Source organism: Arvicanthis niloticus, chromosome 3 (assembly GCF_011762505.2).
Source record: "Arvicanthis niloticus isolate mArvNil1 chromosome 3, mArvNil1.pat.X, whole genome shotgun sequence".
Classification (NCBI taxonomy): Eukaryota; Metazoa; Chordata; class Mammalia; order Rodentia; family Muridae; genus Arvicanthis; species Arvicanthis niloticus.
The window spans coordinates 102278575-102302734 of NC_047660.1; the positions used below are offsets into that span (position 1 = coordinate 102278575).

At 44.3% G+C, this 24160-nt stretch overlaps 1 protein-coding gene across 5 annotated transcripts in view; it reads right to left on the minus strand.

The window, feature by feature from the left end:
* Positions 1-1346: 1346 nt before the first annotated feature.
* LOC117706201 (ubiquitin-conjugating enzyme E2 E2) overlaps positions 1347-24160 on the minus strand; it is a 267546-nt gene continuing 244732 nt past the window's right edge. For all 5 annotated transcript variants that reach the window (XM_034499072.2, XM_076931606.1, XM_076931605.1 and 2 more), the window contains one exon: positions 1347-2168. In XM_034499072.2, the coding sequence (XP_034354963.1) occupies positions 2071-2168 (98 nt within the window). In that variant the 3' untranslated portion in view covers positions 1347-2070. The remainder of the gene's footprint in view (positions 2169-24160) is intronic.

Below are 24160 nucleotides of genomic sequence, written 5' to 3' on the forward strand. Positions count from 1 at the left end.
TAGTCACAAAGATGACAGAATTCATCAGTGGTGGCAGAGTCCTGGGACTTGGGGGCAGGCTTTTAGATAAGACATGCTCAAATCATTATGAGAAAGAGAGCAGAAGGCAATGGAGATGTGCTCCAGAAGCAGAGAGCTGGCTGCTATCCCAGCACCCACACCAGGCAGCTCACAACTGATGGTGACTGCACCAAGGGATCCAACAACTTCTGGCCTTGGTGGGCAACCCCACACATGTGATATACACACACATAGATATACACATACACATAAATAAAAATAAAATTTAAAAACAACCCACAGAAACTTTGGTTTAAAAGTTTCATTTCAAGGGCCTGGAGAGATATCTTAGTGGCTAACAGCACTGGCTGTTTTTCTAGAGGACCAGATCTAATTCCCAGCATCCACCTGGTAGCTCTCAACCAGTTCTAGGGGACCCAATATCTTCCTCTTGCCTCCACTGCCACTGCCTGGACTTGGTACACAGACACACGTGCAGGTAAAACACTCATGTACATAAAATAAAATTTAAAAGTTACCATTTCAAATATTTAAATTTACTTAAAAATCTTAACCATTTACAACTAACAAAACCAGTATGTTTTAAAATGGACATTTAAATGTTGAAGTAGGGAGAGGTGTGAGATTTCATCAGTTATATCACTTAGCAATAAAGATGTTATTTAATGGAGTGTACTGACTGGCAGAAGAGCCAGGCCAGAGTCTGGACAGCACCTGCAAAGCAGTGCTAAACCCAGCACAGACCACTGCTCCCTCTGTCTCAAGTGGCACACTGCCACCACCTAAGGGTTGAGTCGCCATGCCTGCCACTGACCCTGTGACTGTGACCCACACTGCTCCCTCTGTCTCTGGCAGTACCCTGATGCAATCCTCAGCAACTGAGCGACTGTGCCTGCCACTGACTGTGTGACCGTGACGCACACAGAGGAGTTTGCTTACACCAGAGTTATGGAGGAAAAGGAAGAATGAGAGAAGACCACACAACAAGCACAAATCTAAGAAAGAGAACAATGAAGGTGGAAGTTCCTGGGAGCAGCCATCAGCTTAGAAGGCACATTCGCAAGCAGGCTGTTATCACGGTCACATTGTCATTGTTGAATAAAGATGGTTCTAATGGAAATGGGGCCAATGTGTAAAATGACCGTGAAATCAGCAGGCAGCTGGAGACATCCCACGTGCTACTAAGCAGCTCTACTACAAAGAGCCTTAATGATCTGAGGTAAAGAGCACACAGAAAACTAACGACCTGGGAAGAGGCCAGCCTCAGTGCACGCGGGGCTGCATAGGTCACTGGGACACAAAGCAGAGGCTGTTGCAGAAGGGCATTGATCCGCCACAGTGATTTATTTAGGCATTAATAATACAAGTGTACATCAACTGATCCACAGTCAAAAGTGGCAGGTCCCTAAGAAATTTACAAGCACTTAAGTAAATCAAAATACATATTATTTTGTTCAATCTGACAGTCTTCTGTGTGGGGGACAGAAGGCTCGTGATAGACAGGGTCTCAGTAATGCACAGTGATTCCGATTGGACCTTTTGTACAAAACCTTGTTCCCAGTAGCATGCACCCACCAATAAAGACTTCAGTACAAAAAAATTAACCCTATGCACTACATTTAAGTAGAAATGAGATATAATTCTGAACGTGAGTTTTCCCCGAAGAGCACATAAAAGAAAAAAAAAAAAAAGATAAAACAAACAACAACAAAAAACCCAAACCACACAGTAACACAAAATTCTGTATGAAAGGTCTTACTAGTACAGCTCCAACATGGTTTGTACTTAGAACAGAAGCTCCCATCCACACTGCAGTGGGGGAACACCAAGTCTTTCAAGTTAACAGAAACCAAAAAGGGAATAAAAGGGAGAAAGAGGGCCAGAGAGGAGGGGAGGAGGTGGCGGTAGGAAGGAGGGACAAATGACATACCATCACAAAACAGTTTAAATTTTAATAAAAATAGGAAACAGAACGGAGGTCTGGAGGGGCAGGTGGGCTATTGATGCACTTGGTGAATGTGCTTGCACTCGGCTGGCACACGCAGGCCCCTAGGTGGCGTACCGCTTGGTCCACTGTCTGGCCATCCGGTCGTGCTCGGCTCTGTTGGTCATATACTGTGTGGCAATACTGCCCACCAGAGGGTCAGCTGGAAGAGAAGAGAGCCAGGAGTCAGTAAACACCAGCGTGTCTGTCCAGGTCGACATCAGAGAGGAGTGCCCTGAATACTGGCCCAAGTTTAATTCCACAGCTGCTCGAACGCCCACATGGCAGCTTCTCTGACTGGCAGATAAGTTATCTACCTGTGTGTTACCAATACTTACTTCCTGACAAGCTTCATTTTCTCCCTGTCCTCACCATACACTTCTCAGGCTGGTCTTATGCCCTGAGAGAGCACAGGTGGGCTGCAGGAGGGGGCTGCTCGGATGAATGTGGGGTTCTCCCCATAGTACTGGCTCTCAAACCCTGTAAGGACAGCCACAGCTAAGTGGAACGTAGATGTAAGTGGCGGCTGTCCTTCTCTCTGACAAAACAAGAGGGAGAATGCCTCCTTCCTTCTTCAATCCAAGTCCACACGGCCCAGTATTACAGAAATATTGGTAACTGCTTAACAAACCCACTGCACATCTCCCAGGCACTGGCAGGAGGAAGAAGCTAGAGAAAGGGACTCACAGGTGGAGCAAGGAACCCAGGGGGGCCTGCAGCCAGCCTGCTGCCCTTGGCCACAGTGTGTGTGTGTGTGTGTGTGTGTGTGTGTGTGTGTGCGCGTGTGCGCGCGAGCGCGTGTGGGGAGGGGGTGCCTCTGTGTTTATTGGGAAAAAAGTGAAAGCAATTTTTCCAGCATCAGCAGCTTTCCAGAGAGCCTATCATTCATCCGGTTTACTCTGGTTCTCCCATTTCATTCTTTTCCTCTATATTTGGTGTTGAAAATGTGGGTTTATCAGAGCAGTTACCTGAAAAGGGATTCACAGGAGAACGGCAGCAAGAGCTAATGCTGAATATAAGCCAGTAGAGAGTGTGGACGACACCTGTGGTCAGGAATATCAGGGTTCCCATCAGAAGTCCCACTAAGACCCAGCCTGAGTTATCTTGTTACCTCAAGGAAGAGGCCAGTTCCAACATTCACTGGACCGCAGAAGTCAACAGCCTAAGGCTTGCTTCTGCTCTTCTGTGACCCTCCTTCAAACGTCCACGTCCCTGACACTACCTCCTCTACCCCACCCCGCCAAGAACCACGATCCAGAGCAACAACAAAGCAGACATCACTTGGTGCAGACTGGCCAGGTTACTTCTTAAAATTGTGGTCTTTAAACTGAAGCCAGGCACCACCTGTGGGGGCCAAAACACAGTGGTGCCGTTTCTCTGCCTTGGGTTACATGATTTGTCCCAGGATCTGGCAGTTTAAAGTGCCAAGTTGAGGGTCCCTCAGAACACATGCTTCATTCTACAGATCTTGTGTTAGTGACACACTTGGTTCATCCCACAAATGGCCTAGCTGAGTGAGTTACAGGCAGTTGTCAGCCACTATTCTGGAGGAGCTGCCAGTGTTCTTAACGGCTGAGGCATCTCTTCAGCCCCGACAAAGTAGCTCTTGGTGTTAAAAGGTTTGAAGAGTGAAAGGATTCAGGATAACAGGGTCAAGAGTACAGTGTCAAGGTGGCCAGTAGGAGCCAGACCTTGACTTTCCTGGTTGTTAGCTGTGCCCCAACTGGAATATTCTTACGGGCCGCAGTAGTTCAAGGAGCCACGACACCCGAGCTGAAGTGAGTGTGCAAATGTAACTCATCCTGCTCTATCTCTGGAGCAATCTTCTTTGGAACTGTGGTTTGATGCTTGGCCCTGTGTGTGGGGAGCCCAGGGTAGATGCGCCTTCTGCTCTCCTCTGTAGTGGATGCATTTCTCAGGTGCAGGCACAGATCAAGTTCACCTTTAATAGCTGCAGGCACTCATCCCCACCACAGCAGGGGGGCTGTGTTCCCATTCTCCACTGGTCATATTTGATTCTGACTATTTGCCATAAGAACTAACTACGCAGCAGGCAGGGTGGCACACGTCTGTGATCCCAGGACACAGGTGGCTAAGGCAGGACACACATGAATTCAAGGCCACCCTGGGCCACACAGCAACAATGTCTCAAAAAACTATGGTCGCACTGGTCACAGTCACATCTAACACACACACACACACACACACACACACACACACACACACACACACCCCTTTAAGTGTGGTAAGTGTCCTTAGGGATGTGGGACTGCAAAGTGTTTCATAGTGGAAGATAAAATGCTGATTACACAAGGGAAAGCCTTGGTGTGCTGGACACTGAACCCAAGGTCTCATTCATGCCTGGCAAGCGGTCTGCTGAGGAGCGACATCCCCTAGCTTGGGACTATCCACACAGTGTTTACACAAGTGCTCCTGTGAGCAGGAAGAATAGTGCCCTGTGCTAAACAAGACTCTGGGAACAAAACAGGTCTTGCTAGTGTCTGCTGCAGTTCCAACACTCTCAGAAAAGGCTTGCTGATGACCAGTGGCAGCTGGCTGGCTGCAAGTCTAGGATGGGCAGCTGACAAAATGACTGGGCAAGGCGGGAAAAGCACAGAAACAGGGCAAAAGCTGGAGTGCCAGTGTGGAACAGCCTCACTGGCACCTCATTGCCACCAACAGCCAACCCAGAGAGAAGCCCTTACCTTCTTGTCTCTATTGGAACAGAAGGAAAGCTTGCTGACCGTCAGCACCGTCTCCGCCCAGAGCACCCTGTACTAGCACACATGGACCCAAACCCTGTACTTCCCATTGGCTGCAAACCAGTTTCTAGTTAAGCACTATAAGCATGCAGATGGGCCACACAGCAGCTCCCAGTGCTAAGAAACTATATGACTACATAGTAATCACACACACACCCTACACACACACACTTTAATAATAAAACTGCAAAGTTTACTAAAGTCTTAAACTCCCTTATTTCCTACTTCTTGGATCACAGAAGTTCATATTATGATGGGAACATTTAACTTTGTCTTAGGCTGTTCAGAGATTCTTAGTGCAGACTTCTCAGTATTTAACCACAATAAACCCTAATGCATGTCTAAGGACCACTCTGCTCTGCTCACCTGTTATGTGGTGTTATCTCTTCTCCTTTAATCCAGTTTTGAGGTCTCTTGCCATGTATAGGTTAACACTTTTAAGTGATGAAAGCAGTCAATCTTTCTTTAATATTTTCTGGTGTGATGTCATGCTTACAAGGACCATCTCCACTCAGACACAAACCTGTGGAGTGCATCTGGATCTGCACTTGAGTGTTTTTTTTTTTTTTTTTTAAGTTGTTATTTACTGTGTGTGAGTGTGTGTGCACGTGTCCATATGTGTGGAGGTCAGAGGACAGCTTACAGGAGATGGTTCTCCTTTTATTATGTGGGTCCTAGAGATTGACTCAGGTCACCAGGCTTGGCAGCAAGAGCCCTTTACCTGATGGGTTATCTCACTGGCCTCTTTTTCAAAGGATCTCTCTTCGAGCCCGAATACTTTATAGTACTGGGCTATACCTCAACCACTGATTGTTATTTTCCTGGCTCCAGTTAGAACTTCACTGTTGTAAATTTTGGAACCTGGGTGGGTGAGTCTGTACTATACCCACTAAATTTCCTTTTCTGAGCTTTCAGAACACTGATGTGATCAGATTTGGAGCAATTAAGTTCTTTCCCCCAGGGCCACAAGGCTCCTGCCTATCTGCAGCATACTGAAGTACTCTCTGGCATTCCTCTGCTCTGCTAGTTAAAGCAGTAAAAGATTGAGTTGTTATCAGAAAAAGCTGTGGTTTTGTATGTTGGTGAAACTTACACTATTAATTAGAGGTCTAATGTAAGGTAGAAAGATTGAAAGATGTATTTTAGGGGTGCCTGTGTACAACTCAGAGAGTGATTTAATGAGCTTGTTAACTTTCATTTGCTGCAACACGATGCCTCAGACAAACAAGTCAGAAGGAGGAGACGGTTCTTCCTCTCAGGCTCTAGCTCATGCTTGATGGTGATGTCGGTGATATGTTGGCAGTTTTATCATGGCAGAAGAAAGGTGGAGGGTGGAGGAAGCTGTTCAAGGAACTCACAGCATCCAGAGAGAGAGGGAGAGAGGAACCCATGTACCCTTCATGGCCTGTCCCCAATGACCTACCTCTCCTGAATGTTCTACCACCTCCCAATAGGCCTATGGGCCAGGGACCAAGCCTTTACCACAGTGCCTCTAGTGGGTATTTGAGATCCACATCAAGGAGAAAACGATTTTAATTAAATGGCAGACATGCTAAAACTAGATTTAAATTGAGAATAAGAAGTAAAACTGAGTACACCTAGCAAGATTTACTGTTATTAGTTAAGGGTTAAGGATACTAAAAGAAGTGTCAAACATTCCATGTTCTATGGACAGTTATATTTCCATTTGGGATTAATTAGGAAGAAGATGCCCTGTCTGAGCTGACTCCAGAAGTCCTTATCACACCAGGCAAGGGAGAAGCTAACTTCTCACATTGTTATAGAGGAAAGAAAACGGTACTTCCATACCAGCATACACCTTACTCCCAACAAATGAAAGAAAAGCAGCCTGGGCTTTCTGGAAGAATTATTTGGCCATATAGGACCTGCATGAAGAGCACTGCACTGTGTTCTTATTTGCAGATCATGGACTAATGTTCTTCCTAGAAGAACGTGAAATAGATTCACGAACACAGAGGTATGTCTCACCCTCAGTCCCTGCCTCCGCCAGCTGCCAAGCATTTACCAGAGCATTATGGGGAAGGGGTGGTCAAGGAGCTTGGGCCAGCATCTGGTCTTGAAGGTCAGAGAACTGGGAAGGGAGCTTGAAACTTCCTGATGTGATGCTGCCTCTGGCCCCATCACCAGAAGGCTTGGAGGACATGTCAGGGTTTACAAAAGATGCTAGGAAGACAGTATCTGTGGGAGGGTGGGTTCAGGGACATTGTTTGCAGAACCCTCAGCTCCTGGCCCTGGGGAGCCAGGCCCTGGAGAGAGGAAAGAGGCATCTGAGAGTCCCACAGAGGGAGGAGGAAATGGTTCCAGTTGAGTATGGCTTTGGGACTCATCAGACAGACCAGTTGAGAGCTGAAAGGGACTTGAACATTGTAGGATCTGCCAGACACTGTCCAGGGACAGAAAAGCAGAGTCAGGGAGATAGCACAGCCAGTGTGGAGAGAAGGAAGCCTGCTCCCAAGGAACACTCTTGAGACTGCTCAGTAAATGGTGAAAACACACTAGCCACAAACCCAAAAGACATGTTATGTGCCAGAGACAGCTCCAGCTCCGCTGGTAAAGTGTTCACCATATAATTGTAGCCATGTGGACACATTTGCTCCCCAGCACCTGAAGCTGCAGCATATGATCCCAGGGGACCCAGAAGGATCCCAGGGGCTTCTGGCCTGCCAGTGTAGCTGAAGCATCAGTTCCAGGCTAAGTAAGAGACACTGCCTCAAAAGAATTAGGTGGAGAGAGACTGAGGAAGGCATTTGACACCAATCCCTGGCTTCTACATGTATTACAAAGCTGAATATATAACTAACATACATACAATATATACTTTTAAGACTTTAAAGACTTCTTTAAGTCTCTGTGTTAGCACACTGAATCAATGTGATGTGAACCATGGGGTGTGCACTGAAGAGCAGATCTTAGAGCTCAGCACAGATGACACATTTGCTAAAAGCCACTGGTAGCATTTCTAGGCTTAGTTAATCAAAACTTCCCAATAGTGGCTCTCAAAAACAGAGACCCACATGTAACTTGACTCAAATTCTATAGCCCAAAGCTTCAGATGCAGCAAGCAGTCCAGAAAATAAAAATGTCAAGATATTGGAAGAGATACTACAAAAACAAAACAAAACCAGTCTCAAGGAGATATAGTTCACATATTGTACAATTCTCCTGATTAAAGATTACATGCCAATGCTTTTTTTGTATATTTGTGGCTATGCAATCTCTATCAGCTGATTTCATTATTTCCATCCTTTTCCACAGAAGCCCATTGGTGGTCACTTGTCTTTCAGACACCCCTCCAGCCTCCAGACACCCCTCCAGCCTCCTGATGACTGCAGACAGACAGACTACACAGTGGTGAGCTCAGCTTGCATCTGGTTGCTCCCGACCCCTTCCTACCTGGCTATTTCCCAGGCCTGTTGCCCGTCCTGACTCAGACAAATGCTCTTGCTCTGAGTCTCATCCTAACATGACGGCACGTAAGGCCATCTGCTCCACAATGGACTTCAAAGAGAACAAGAGGACACTGGGAAGCGTGAAGAGAAATATAGTATGGGGAATGAGAGTCTTTGTGATAGTTACTATAGACTAGACAAGATCTAGAAGCACCAAGGAGACAAGCCTCTGGGTTTGTAGGGGAGGGATTACCAAGGCTTGGGTAACTGAGAGGGGAAGACCCATCCTGTTGTGGGTGGTACTCCTCCATGAGCTGGGGTCCTGGACTAAATAGAAAGAAGAAAGCAGGTTGAGTACTAGTGTCATGTATTTATGTTTCTAGACAGTGGATGCCATGTGACCAATGGCTTCGTCCTCCAGGTGCCAGGACTTGCCCTTGAGTTGTGAGCTAAGATAAACCTTCCTTCCTCAAGTTGTTTCTGTTGGAAGTTTGTAACAGCAACAGGAAAGTAACTAATACTCTCTCTCTGTGTGTGTGTGTGTGTGTGTGTGTGTGTGTGTGTGATGGGGAGAGGGGGAGGAGAGACAGAGAGGCAGAGAGAGACAAAGAGGAGAGGGAGGGAGAGGGAGAAGAGTGAGAGTAGGCTGTATATACTTGGGTGTGAATACAACACTCCCCATATGGATAATTGCATATTTCATCTAATTTCAGATTTCACATACAGAGGTCTTAATCTACACTACACAGTCAAACTATAAAATTTGGTGTGTGTGTGTGTGCGGGCTGAGGAGTGAATCCAGTGCTTTGTACATGATAAACAGGTGGTCTGCCACTGAGCCTAGGTACCATGACAGAGTTTGTACTAGAAATACTTTTAATTCTGCATTAGAGAGAGAGAGAGAGAGAGAGAGAGAGAGAGAGAGAGAGAGAGAGAGAGAACACGAAGGAACTAAGGCCCTAATTTGTAAATGCTTGCATGGTGGGCAGTCACAGCTTCAGAAACTCCGAGTCTCATTTGGAATATGCTTTGGAGGCTGCATTTTGGCATGAAAATTAAATGTGGTAATGTTAACTAAATCACACAATTCCATTTAAATTCTAAAACAGTTATTTTTATAGTAGCCTTGTGATGTTTAAGTCATTCTCTTGCCCTGAAAGCCTTAATGAATACTTAAAATATCTCCACCTATTTTTCTATAATTCACCACATTTGTTTCTGTTATAAAAATGCTTCCTGGATTTGCATAGAGATTATATGTTTAGCACAGTAGGGGCGGGGAAGAGGCTAGGAGTAACCCACCCTCCCTGTCCTTACATCTGCATGAGCAGTTACATGTTCTCACTTGTAAATGAGTTAGTATTTGTCTAGCTTACTCTTAACATTGCCTCGACTGTTCTGAGGGGCCGAGGGATGGCAACACACTTTCATTTTGCAATGCTAAAGGACCTTTTGTGCCTAACGTTTGGCTCTGCTTTTGCCTGAGTAGCTGAGCGGGCAATTTTGGTGGCCGTACTATCTTATTTCATTCAGGTCTAGAAAAACAAACAAGACTCGCAGGCTACAGGAACACGTGCCTCAGCAACTGCTGGGGGCAAACATGAATAGAGCGGGTACCCCTTTAATGATAAACATTTGTTAGTACTTCCTGCATGGAACGCTTTTACTTACGGTGCTTGCTTCATCCTTAGATGGTCACTTTGAAGTTTACTGAAGCCTTGAAAGGATGCAGTCCAGATAAAATAAAAAGGCTCACAATAAAAGAAATTAAGGAGACTATGAGGACCCACTCAGCACATGCCCTGAACTTCAGCTCTGCAGGGACAAAGTGGGGAGGAGGTAGGGTCCTAAAGAAGACCAGGGCACCTCAGAAATAAAGATTGTCTTTCTCTTGCAAATTAGGCTTAACAAGCACCTAGAGAGCTTTACATATTTAAATTACCTGGCCTGATAATAGCGTGGAAAAAAATCAGTAAAATATTAATTATGTATGCAAAGATAAGACCATTGAATACCAGGATTTGCCTTAAGATACCTGTAACAGCCACTGTGCTGTCAGTTCATGTCCAGTGCATGAGCCAGACCTGAAAGCTCCTACTGGAGGGGCAGGCAGGCGTTTGTGTCTCAATCCAATAGTATTAAAGCACAGAGGAGAGGAAACCAGGGGAAGGACAAAGACTTGGTCCAGGTGGACAGGGCTGCTGACTCTTTAACCAGGAAACCTCCTTTAACTTCCGGTGCAAGGAAGTGGATTAAGATCGGAAATAAAAATTAGCTCAGTTATTTAAATTTACTTCTCGCTTTGACTAAGCTTAAGCCTCTGTAAAGTTCTTCTGACACAGGAGAGCCCCCTGGTAATCTAGTGTGTGTGGACTGGAACAGGGAAGAAGACAGGTGAAGATGCTGGTGGATTCTAGGAGGGAAGCAGGATGTTTCCAGCCTTCCCTACCCAGCGGTTCTGAGATTCTTTGCCCCTGGGGAGTAAGGCTAACTGCTTAATCAAATGCACTTGGAATTCTTAAAAGGCTCATGGTTATACTAACAAGCCAGCCTTAATTTACAATGAAGTTATAAGCTAAAATTAAGATGAATAATGAAATCTCCAGGGAAAACATAAATATAAAACTTTAGTGGTTTAATGCCATTAGCTGGTGATTTTAGTCTGTCCACACTAAGGTTAGGTTAGCCATGCTCAGCGCGTGCGCGAGCGCGAGCACACACACACACACACACACACACACACACACACACACACACGCAAGCATGCTGCGCATTTGCATTGAGGCATTAATTTCTGAGCCTTATTTTGCTGAACTCACAGCAATTTCTTTTAGTTTTTGGTGTCTGCAGTACACATGCATGTGTACATGTGATATGCGTGTAGGGTCCATGTTGGAGATCTCTTTTCCACTTAAAATCTTTTTTTTTTTTTTTAATTCAAGCACTTTTTACTATTTTCATTAAAGTTACATAGTTCCCCCCCATTTTAGAAATTATTTTTTTTTCATATATTTCATACCTACTGTAATTTTCCCTCCTTATCTTCTCCCATCCTCTGTCCCCTATTCTCCTGGCCCAGACCCCTCTATTTCCTCTCAGAAAAGAGCAGGCCTCCCAGGAGCATCAACTAAATATGGCATAGCAAGCTACACTAACCAGGCACATAGTCTCACATCATGGCTGGACTAGGCAACCCAGTAAGAGGTCCTAAAGGCAGGCAAAGAGTCAAAGGCAGCCCCTGCTCCCACTGTTAGGAATCTCACAAGAACACTAAGCTACACAACTGTAACATATATGCAGAGGACCTAGGTCAGACCCCACCAGGCTCCCTGATCTCTGTGAGCTCCCATGAGTTCCAGTCAGTTGGTTCTGTGGGTCATGTTCTTGTGGGATCCTTGACCCTCTGGCTCCTCCAATCCTTGCTACCCCTCCTCCACAGAATTCCCCAAGCTCTGCCTAATATTTGGCTGTGGAACTCAGAATCTGTTCCCATCAGTTGCTGGATAAAGTCCCTTTGTGTCTCTGATGAGGATTTTGCTAGGCTCTGGTACCCACACATCCTGCAGGTAGGAAAAACTGCAGGTCAGAGATTCCGTAGCTGGATTGGTGTCCCAGTGAGGGTAGCTGGTTCAGGCTCCATCTCTCAGTACTTGGAGCCTTCATCACTTCATCGGTGTCCACCTAGTACAGTCCATGGGGTTTCCATCCCACTAGGCTTCTACCCCTCATCTTGCATCCCTAACCACCCCCCCCCCCCAAACCTTCTCCATCTGCCCCCAGTCCACCCTCAGCATCTATCTCATTCCCCATTCCTAGGGAGATCCTGGCATCTCCTCTTAAGCCTTTCTTGTCACTTATCCTCTCTGGATCTGTGGATTGCAGCATGATTAGCCTTTGCTTTACAGCTAATATCCACTTATAAGTGAGTACACAACATGTGTGTCTTTCTGGGTCTGGATTACCTCACTCAGGATGATTTTTTTTTTCTAGTTCCACCCATTTGACAGAAAATTTCATGATTTTATTTATTTATTTATTTATTTATTTATTTTTACAGCCGAGTAATACTCCATTGTGCCAATGTACCACTTCTTTTTTTAATCTATTTTTCAGTTGAGGGACATCTGGGTTTGTTTCCAGTTCCTGGTTATTAGCAATAAAGCTGCTATGAACATAGCTAAGTTACTTTCTTTTCAGTAGGAGAGAGAGTCCTCTTGAGGTAGATCAATTCCCAATTTTCTGAGAGATCGTCACACTGATTTTCAAAGTGGCTCTGTGAGTTTGCATTCCCACCAGCAGTGGAGGAGTGTAGGAGGAGCTAAGGTAGGAGGAGTAAAGAGGGGAAGAGGAGGAGAAAGGAGAGGAAGAAGAAAAGGAAGAGGAGGAGCTAAGAGAGAGATGAGAAAGGGGAGATGGAGGCTGATGTTCGCTTGTCTGTAGCAGTCAAAGGTACTTGGTATATCTAGGTTGGGTACTGGGTTACACCTCTGATTGTAAGGGTATCTTGTTATTGATCATTACTAAATATATAAGCCTTTGGATAATCTAAGCATTAGTCTCATGTGTACCGAGCCTGTGTGGTTGGTGGGATGGTCCGGGCACTTCCCAGCCTTGCAGAGACAGCATGGAAGATTGGCAGAGCCATCTCTCACGCTGGCGTCTTGTGGGTGGCAAGGCTGGTGTCTCTGGCTGGCTGTTTTTGGCTGCTGCGTGCACGTGGCCTCTGGCCATGTAGTTGAGCTAGGCAGAGCTGCTGCCCCCTAGACAGTCGGATAATTACTACAACAGAGGAGTGTCCCCTTTATTCCACAACCTCACTGGCACTAGCTGTCACTTGAGTGTTTGAGTGTAGCCATTTTGACAGGTATAAGATGGAATCATTTTGTGGGCTCCAAATGGCCCAAATACTTGAAATTGCCTGCACGTTAGTGGATCCAGAGAGGCTAAGGTTCCAAGGCATTGCCTTGGCTACTAAAGACATTTTAACGTGAATTCTTCTGAGCCATAACCATAAATGCCCTTTGCATTCCTTCTCTAAGGGGTGCTCAGTGTCAGGCGCTGACCTCCTTGGTTAAATTATTACTAAGTATTTTCAAAAGAGATTTGTTTTTTTCTAATTGTATGAGTATGTACTAGTGCCTTCATTTATGAATGTGTAACATGTGTGTGCCTGGTGCCCATGACACCTGGAAGAGGACATTGGATCCTCTGGACCTGGGGCTATAGATGGGAACGGAACTCAGGCCCTCTCCAATAGCAGCACATGCTCTTAACCACTGAGCCATCCCTTCAGTCGCTACACATCTTTTCTGATGCTACTGCAAATTCAATTGTTTCCTTTCTTCAGTAAGGCCAGTTGTTTACAGATAAGAACATCTAGACTTTTATGTCTTGATTTTATACCCTGTACTGAGTTCATTTAGTTCAGAGTCACAGTTTCTGAGAAAACTAGTCTATGTCTAAATCCAGAGAACTACTGTTAATGGTTAGAAAAATGAATAAAAATGGAAAAGAGGCATCTAGAGAAACAAATTCAAATCCCCAGAAACAAAGGGCAACTTTTAAGTGGCTAGTGTACAATCTACTTCAGTTTATTCACACAGACCATAGCTTACATTATCAGTGAACAGATCAAGGGCATTTGTGGTATGCTGCCATGTGTTGAAACAGGTACCAAAGCTAGCAGAGCAGCATGCAAGGGAAAGCTGCTTCTCCACCAGCACACAGACCTTCGATAAGCACTCTGCTTTCACAAGTAAAACACGTACCTTTCTCACACTCTGGGCTTCAGTAACAGGGCACATACCAAGTCATTTATTAATTTGTAACTATTTAAGTAGGCTTTCTCTGTGTGTGTGTGTGTGTGTGTGTGTGTGTGTGTGTGTGCCAGAGAAAACCTTAGGTGTCATCCTCAGATACCACAGTCTTCTGAGACAAGGTTTCTGGCTGACCTGGATCTTGCTGGTTGGCCAAAGGGCCCCAGGGATCCAGTCTTTGTTTTCCCAGGGCTGGGATTACAAGTGTATGCCACTATTCCTGGTTTCTAAACAGGAGTTCTAGGGATCAAACTGGGTCCTTGTGCTTACAAGGCAAGTACTTTAACAACAGCCATCTTCCCTGGCCCCATAGTCTGACTTTTTTTTTCCCCTGACAGATTTGTTTTATTAATGAAGGCTTGCCAAGTTATCTAACAGTAAGACAGAAACTCTAAGGAAAACAACATTCAGTTTTTGGTGCAAATCTTGAAATCACTTCTCCAAGACCCCCTTAAAGTAACTTCCAGATTTTACTTTTTGTTGTTTGAGACAGGGTTTCTCTGTGTAGCCCTGTCTGTCCTGGCACTTGCTCTATAGACCAGGCTGCCCTTGAATTCACAGAGATCCTCCTGCCTTTGCCTTCCAAGTACTGGGATTAAAGGTGTGTGCTACCACACCTTTGTAATTTTAAATTACAAAGAGACAGTCAAATCCAGATGGTGTAAATTGAACTGTTGTGTTTGTTCACAGTCGGTTAAGTGCTATAGGAGGGGAAAGCCTGCAAGAAAAACAGCCCTGGCAAAGAGACCCCCAGAGGAAAAGACACCACCACTGAGTAAGTATATCTGTTTCTCCTAGGCTTCTTATATATGGGCAGTGTGTTCAGCAGTATTCAGAGGGCAGTCGTTATGGACCTCGAAATAAAAGAATGAAATACTCTTTGTTAATAGATATCAAATAGTTTCTAGTGTTTTTATTACATTGACATACATGTTTTTGTCTAGTCAGTTCATAATTATGCAGTTCCATCTTTTTTTTACATCTTTTGGTGAGTATTGGGGAAATGTCACTGGTTAATGTTCTATTCTGCAGATTCAAAATTTTAATATTTTAAAGCCACTTTCCTGTTTTCCATGTGACTTTGTTTATTAGCAACTAGAAACATGATTGATCATTAAAGATTCAGTTTGCTACAGAGCATTCTAATAGTCTGACTTTTGTTACCAAACACTCACATATTCAACTCTCCATCCATTTCATCTCTCTGTGGCTCATACTTTGGGTTGTTTTTGTTTTCTTTTTCCTTTTTCCAGGACATGGTCTTACTATGTAGCTCTAGCTGTCCTGGGACTCACTATGTAGACCGAGCTGGCAGGTGTGAACTTCCATTTTTGGGTTTTAGTTAATTCCAGATGTAGACAAGTTGACAACCAAGATCGTTATCACAAGACTCCTGAACATCTTGTGACTCTTCTTTGGTCACTGGAGACCCTGAGTGACAACATAAGTACAGCTCCTAAATGCTATCACTAACCTAGACTCTGAAGAGCTTGGCCTACGTTTCTTCCAATGGAAACTGTTTCTTTTCATTGAAAGTGAAAGCATGAAATGGTGAGAGAACCCTACTGAGGTCATGTGATACAGAACTAAAGTGTAATGTCAGACTTCATTGTGTCCATACTCTAAACAATAAAGCTCTCAGGGGGTGAGGTGACAGCATGGGGCTGGCAACAGTATCAACTGCTTAAACTGCACAATGTCCAGGACCTCTGCAACTGTTTAAAGCCATAGGGCCAGACAGCATGGACGAAGGAAACACTGCAGCCATTCCTGGCTTGTTTCTGTTCTATCTTATAGCTGGTTCATACAAAGGTATGTGGATGTCTTGGATGATGTCCAAAAGTAACAGTATACATTTAAGCACAATTCAAAGCCTAGAGAAGAACTCAGACTGTCTACCAGGAAGACACAGAAGAGACCAGATGATTGCATTTTCCCAGGTGCCTGAAATGGATGCTAACACTTCCTCTTGGAGTCACGTCCGGAATTGGGTCCCTAATGCCACATCTCAACTCCAGTAAAGCGATGTTTCCTTTACTTCTAAAATGTGTTACTAACTCTATTTTTGGAGACAAGAACCCTCTGTAGTTCAGTCAGTCTGAAACTCAACTGACCTAACTCCCTCGGCTTCCTGAATGCTGGAGTCACAGGCTGAAAGTCCTACTTTATTTTCTGGTTCAGTATAAAATTAACATAGTACAAGAAAGTAGAAAAGGTACACATTGCTAATTGTTCATGAGGAAAGAGATACCCTAAGTTCAGGAATAAGCCAGCAGTGACTGCTGTGTACTCGAGGAGACAGGTGCTTGGGAATGGGGCAATCTAGAACTACCTGTAGGTACAACTGCTCAACAAAGCTTGACTGAGGCCACCAGAGTTGAATGTAATATCCAACACACTTCCACAACAGAAGCATGCACATGGCTGGGTTTGGGTCAGCTTGAGTTGACAAGTCAATTCATTCCTTAAGCCTTCATGTTTTGTGATAAGAACAATTAATACTTACATATGAATGACAACTAACATAATGTTTCTGCAAAGCTTACATTTCTAATCAATCGAAATCCAATGCTAGGCTTCGCCTCCATTTGTTTTCTTTTGGCTTTAAATTCCATTTCCTGTTTTTTTAAGTCACTGGTGATATTTGAATGGACACTAAGCAAGGAGATTTTTATTTTTCTTAAAACTCACTATTTATCCCTGTGTGTATGCATGAGTACGCAAGCATACACCACAGCACACATGTGGGGTCAGAGCATGTGCAGGTGTCAGATCTCTCCTTCCACATGGGTCAGGACGGGGCTTCACTAAGCTCACTTTATGAAGCTGTGTGCCTCATGTTGTCTGAGCAAGCCTTGTTTAGGTGCTGTTTGACCCTCCACAGCTACTGTGAAAAGGTTGTAGGGTGGATCTGTGATCCACAGCTAGTTTGTGTGCTGTTAGGACAGGAAGTGTCTGAGGGCTCCATGGAGACCTAACCAAAGTCTGGAGGGGACAGAATTTGGGAAGGACCTGGGCGTCATCCCCTTTCTGGAGCTCTGTGTCATTCCTGTGACCTTGGTTTTCCCAGGCAGCTATGTCCTTATATAAAAGAGACCACTGGGTTCTCTCCAGTTTTCTCTGACCAACTATAGCCTGGCCAGCACCTCAGGCATGAAGCCAGAGCACCTGCTGGGCTGCTTGCTTTCCAGCATCTAGTGTTCTAGCTGCTTAAAGTGGGCATGGAAACTGGATTCCTATTACTTGTATGTATCCACATAGACAATTTAAAAACAACAAACAATCTGGATATTAAAGTGTGTCCAGTTTAGTTAACTACATCTACTTAAACCTCCCTGAAAAGAACTAGTTTTACACTTGCTTTAAATACAGTTAGTCCTGAGCAAACTGCGAGGAGCAAGCCAGTTAGCAGCACCTTCCATGGCCTCTGCATCAGCTCCTGCCTCCAGGTTCCTTCCCTGTTTTAGTTCCTGTCCTGACTTCCTTCAATGATGGACCACTACCTGTGTATCAAGAGAACTCTCTGCTCCTTCTCCAGCAGCACGTCTGCCTGCATCTCACCATGCTTTCTGCCCTGATGACAACGGACTAAACCTCTGAACCTAAGATACCCAGTGGAGCTGAAAGTAGAATAAAGAGTAAAGGTGGCTCTCGCTTGGTCATTTTGGCTGGGGCAGACACCTGGCCGATCTGCTCCGTGAAGACACCTTATCCCGAACCTTCCCAGAGCAACTGGTAAGAACCCTCACCTGCAACCCTATGTCCCAGAACTGCAACTGGGAGCCTAGGGCACTCTGGACCCAACACCCACTCAACCCCGCTCCTCTGGAATACCACTCTCCTTCCACCCCTTGCTTGGTCCTTTTGGCTGGGGCAGTCACCTAGCTGGTCTGCTCCTGTGAAGACACCATATCCTGAACCATCTTAGAGCAGTGGTGGAATCACTGCACTCAGAGGAGCAGAATTTCAGGATCCCAGAGGAAGCCTGAGTTCCAGGAGCTCTTCCACCCAGGAGCTCAGGATCATAGATCACAGGTTCACAGGATCACAGACACACCTGGACTCTGAGGAGTTCTGACACAAGCAAGACAACTGGATAGACAGTCTCCAGTCAGAGACAGTGAGTACAGGTAGCACTAGAGTTAACCAGATGGCTAAAGGCAAGTGCAAGAATATAAGTAACAGAAACCAAAGTTACCTGGCATCATCAGAACCCAGTTCTCCTACTATAGCAAGCCCTGGACACCCCATCACACCAGAAACGCAGGATTCAGATTTAAAAATCATTTCTCATGAGGATGATAGAGGACGTTAAGAAAGACATAAATAACTCCCTTAAAGAAGTACAGGGAACACAGGTAAACAGGGAGAAGCCCTTAAAGAGGAAACACAAAAATCCCTTAAAGAATTCCAAGAAAGCACAACCAAACAAGTGAAGGAATTAAACAAAACCATCCAGGATCTAAAAAAAGAAGTAGAAACAATAAAGAAATCTCAAAGGGAGACTACCCTAAGATAGAAAACCTAGGAAAAAAATCAGGCGTCATGCTTCCGCTTCCTGCTCCTCCGTCCTCCTCCTCCCCAATCGTCCTTTCTCTCTCTTCTTTCTCTTCCCATCAACCTTTATTTCTCCACCTCCCCTTCTCTGCCCAGTCACTGGCTCCAGCCATTATTTTTCAAATTAGGTTGGGCAGAAGGTTCAATAGAAGTCACCTATGTACTGATTCACTCCTCCTCTGTAGCCCCTCCCAGGAAAGTGGAATTAACATCAAAATACAAGGCCAGGGCTATTCACAACTGTAATGGAAGTCCTAGCAGAGCAATTAGACAACAAAAGAAAGTCAAAGGGATACAAATAGGAAAGGAAGAAGTCAAAATATCACTATTTGCAGATGATATAATAGTATACTTAAGTGACCCCAAAACTTCCACCAGAGAACTCCTAAACCTGACAATCAACTTTAGCAAAGTGTCTGGATATAAAATCAACTCAAACAAATCAGTAGCCTTCCTCTACTCAAAAGATAAACAGGCTGAGAAAGAAATTAGGGAAATGACACCCTTCACAATAGTCACAAACAATATAAAATACCTCGGTGTGAATCTAACCAAGCAAGTAAAAGATCTGTATGACAAGAACTTCAAGTCCTTGATGAAAGAAATTGAAGCAGATCTCAGAAGATGGAAAGATCTCCCATGTTCATTAATTGGCAGGATTAATATGGTAAAAATGGCCATCTTGCCGAAAGTAATCTACAGATTCAATGCAATCCCCATTAAAATCTCAAGTCAATTCTTCACAGAGTTAGAAAGAGAAATTCTCAAATTCATTTGGAATAACAAAAAAACCAGGATAGCAAAAACTATTCTCAGCAATAAAAGAACTTCTGGGGGAATCACCATCCCTGACCTCAAACTGTACTACAGAGCAAAAGTGATAAAAACTGCATGATATTGGTACAGAGACAGGCAGGAAGACCAATGGAATAGAACTGAAGACCCAGAAAGTAACCCACACACATATGGTCACTTGATCTTTGACAAAGGAGCTAAACCCATCCAGTGGAAAAAGGACAGCATTTTCAATAAATGGTGCTGTTTCAACTGGAGATCAGCATGTAGAAGAATGCAAATGGATCCATTCTTATCTCCTTGTACAAAGCTCAAGTCCAAATGGATAAAGGACCTTCATATAAAACCAGAAACACTGAAACTTATAGAAGAGAAGGTGGGGAAGAACCTTGAATACTTGGGCACAGGGCAAAAGTTCCTGAACAGAACACCAATGGCTTATGCTCTAAGATCAAGAATTGACAAATGGGACCTCATAAAATTGCAGTTTCTGTAAGGCACTGTCAATAGGACAAAACGGCAACCAACAGATTGGGAAAAGATCTTTACCAATCCCACATCCAATAGAGGGCTAATATTCAATATATACAAAGAACTCAAGAAATTAGACTCCAGACAACCAAATAACCCTATTAAAAATGGGGTACAGAGCTAAAAAAAAGAATTCTCAATTGAGGAAACCTGAATGTCCAAGAAGCACCTAGAGAAATGTTCAACATCCTTAGTCATCAGGGAACTGCAAATCAAAACCCTGAGATTCCACCTTACACCAGTCAGAATGGCTAAGATAAAAAAAAAACTCAGGTGATAGTAGATGCTGGTGAGGATGTGGAGAAAGAGGAACACTTCTCCATTGTTGGTGGGATTGCAAGCTGGTACAACCACTCTGGAAATTAGTCTGGTGGTTCCTCAGAAAATTGGACATAGCACTACCTGAGGACGCAGCTATACCACTCCTGGGCATATACCCAGAAGATGCTCCAATATATAACAAGGACACATGCTCCATTATGTTCATAGCAGCCTTATTTATAATAGTCAGAAGCTGGAAACAAGAGGAATGGATACAGAAAATGTGGTACATTTACTCTATTGTGCAAATATGGAGACAAAGTGTGGGACAGAAACTGAAGGAGGGGCCATCTGGAGACCATCCCATGTGCAGTCATCAAAGGTAGATGCTGATGTGGATATCAGGAAGTGCATGCTGACAGGAGACTGATATATAGCTGTCTCCTTAGAGGTCTGCCAGAGTCTGACATATTCAAAGGCGGATGCTCACAGCTAACCATTGAACTGATCAAGGGGTTCCCAATGGAGGCGTTAGAGAGAAGGAGCTGAAGGAGCCGAAAGAGTTTGCGGCCTCATGAGGAGAGCAACAATACCAACCAACCAGAGCTCCCAGGGTCTAAACCACCAGCCTGGGAGCACATAAGGAGGGACCCATGGCTCCAGCTGTATATGTAGGGGAGGATGGCCTTGTTGGGCATAGGTGAGAGAGGAAATCCTTGATCCCATGAAGGGTGGACACCAAGTGTGGGGGAATTAGAGGATGGGGGGGGGGTGGGTGGAAGTGGGTGGTGGCACATCCTCATGGAAGCAGGAGGAGGGGGGATGGAATAGGGGGTTCCTGGGCGGGGGGTGGGGAAAGACACCATTTTATTTTACCATAAAATTGGACATTTTATTACATCTGAAATGTAAATAAAATGTCCAATAAAAAAGATTAAAAGTGAAAAAAAAGAGAAAAAGATTAAAAGAAAAAAATTACAGTTAGTCACTGACCTCAAGAAATTTGTTATCTAATGTAATATAGTGGGTTTTTTTTTTTTTTTTTTTTTTTTTTTTTTTTTTTTTTGTGGTGGAGTCTTGGGGAGGGATTAAAAGGGACTGAAACTGAAACCAGGGCCTTGTTCTTGCTAGGCAAGCATTCTACCAGAACTATATCCCTGGCTATTTAGTCTGACATATTTTGTCTTTTAGACCTATGACACATATTCTATATAAGATAACAGCAACAATCCCATAGGGTGGTATACAGGGTGAGAGCGGAAAGGCTTGCGTTTGAAATAAGGTTCTTTTGAATATTCTATATAGTCAGAGGGCATTGCATGAGGGGATGGTTTGCTTATTGTGGGTGCTGGAAATAGAAAAGCAGATTTTAATTAATTTTTAGTTGATATGATTATCTTGAACATTTAAATGACCTAGAATACAAGCTTATAAGTCAAAGGAAAAACGTAATAATTGAATTTGACTTATGTTTTTCTGCTCATTTTCTGTATAGATAATAAAATCCATCATACATGAGAACTGCAGACTTACTAATATCTAGGACAAACCTGTTTAAAGACATTACAAAGACAACAAAATTGCTGTTTTAAGCTTTCAAAGCCTGGTTATCTAATCTCCCACAGATAGGATGGGCTTACTCCTGAATACATTTTATGTACTGATACTCACCTGAGCTTTCAAAGTGTTTACAGGGGTCTACCTCCACCAAGTGTTTTCACACAGTGGCCCCGGAGGGGTCAGGAGCACATGCGTCAGCTCAGACATGAGCACATCTATCTATCCAGAGTCAGCAGCTGCTAAGTGTGAGTCAGGTCAGAACTTGATTATTCCCGACAGCTTCCAAGTGTAAACTGGCTTCCCTCACTTCACTCCTTTTTACATGGTAAGCGTTAACCTTGCGTTGGACTCATCTTTGTGACACTGGGTGATATAAGAAGAGTTTTAAGGTTCTTGGAAAAGACACATACCATGGGCAAGTCACGAGGAGTTTCAGAGAAGTCAGGCATGAATGCAGAGAATATCAGGGCAACAGCTTAGAGCCAGACAATAAAAACATCTTATACTGCATATCAGTATCAGACCCTACTATCTATGCTATGACTATACTATCAGAGCACCACAGAGATGGTGGGGTCAGGTGCATGGCACTGCTGCCATGTCTGCAGAGTGGGGTGTTCCATGTTTATACTCTCTAGCTAGGTGAGAAAGAGACATGTATGGAGGGGGTATGTGCTGACTCAGACAGTGAGGCTCTCCAGTGTCCCCATAGTTTCAGACAGAGGACGCAGAGGAATGGAGCCTGGTGCAGGACCAGGAAAGCCTGACAGAGGGACTGGGTGGGTGGTGAACAGGAACAATGTGCACACTGCACAAGTGTGCAGAGCCAAGGGAAGCCTGCAATTTTATACAGCAAATACTTAACACATAGTGCTAACAGAGTGCAGAGGAGGAGACTGTAGTCAGGCTAATTCGCTGTTATTTTACACTAACGTGCACACTTTTATCTATTTTTAAAATTTATAAAAATGTAAGTGAAAAGAAGTATGAAGTACATTGGATGGTTTTCCTTTGCTGTGAAGTATATTTTCAAATGAAATGCTTTGTTGTTTTATCTAATAAAGTTACTATTTATTTTTAAATCACTCATTTAAAGCCATAAAACATGCAGAAGTAATCCCTGCTACATCACAGTTACTAACAAAAAGAAAAGTCATTCAGATGTAGATGATGTTTGAAAAATCAGGGTGTGACTGTCTAATGCACACCTCTGTGGAGAACGTGCTCACTGTCAGTCACGGTCCTGTCATTCAAGTCCAAAGACAACTCCTTACCAGGTATTGTCCCGTGTGTAGCTGTCACACAGTTCTCTGACTGTAAGAAGCCATAGCCACTCAAGACCCCCAAGGGCAAGTTCTCACATAAAGGAGGTTTATTTGCTCCACAGGGACAGAGGGCAGGGAATGAGACAAAGAGAGCAGATAGAGGATGAGGGAGAAGGGGAAGGGAAGAAGTGTGGGTGGGGGTGGGGAGGTATTTGTCCCAGAGTAGGTCAAAGGACTGCCCCTGTGCAGAAAGGAGACAGATGTAGTCATAGGCAAATGACATTTTATAAAGGTACAAAGGGAAGCCCTGTGTTAGGATGGAGTGTTTAATTTTAATTGGTCATGTTAATTAGGTAAGCCAAAGCGTGCTTTTGACTGCTAGACTTCAATACTTTGATGGCTGGACCTTGGTAGTCAGCCTCAGGAGGAAGAAGTGGCCAAATAAGGAAGCAGACCATGGTGGCTAGCTTTAGGAATGGAATCTAATGGTTTTGAGAAAGACAGAGGGATGGGAGAGAAAGGCAAGGCCTGCCAGAGCCGTGCTCAGCATGCTTGAGATGCCTCGGTGGTAAAGTGCTTGCTGTGCTAGAATAAGGACCCGAGTTCGGACCCTTTCACCTACATAAAAGCTGGACACCACTCCAGGCACCTGTAATCCCAATGCTGCGGGTAGGGGCAGGAGGTAGGTGGACTCCAGGGCTTGCTGATCAGCCAATCTTTCTAAAACAGATACCCAGATTCACCGAACTTGTGTCAAAAAATAAAAGTTTGAATATATGGCTCAATGGTTAGGAGCACTGAGTGCTCCTCCAGAGGAAGAGGGTTCAATTCCCAGCATCCACAAGACAGTTTACAACTGTCTGTAGCTCTAGTCCTGTGGGATCTGACACCCAACACCCTTTTCTGACCATGGCACAAGGCATACATGTAGTACATACAGACACATGCAGATAAACACCCATATACATTATATATATGGTGGAGAGCAAAACCCACCCAGTGTCAACTCTGGCACTAACACTTGCATGCACGAGCATGCCATGTACATGTATACACACACACACACACACACACACACACACACACACACACACAGCTGCAGCTTATTCTTTCTTTCCTTTGTTTCTTTAACATTTTTCTGGGTGCATGAAAAGAGAAGAAAAATTAAATGTAAAGGGAGAAATTGGTATAATATGAA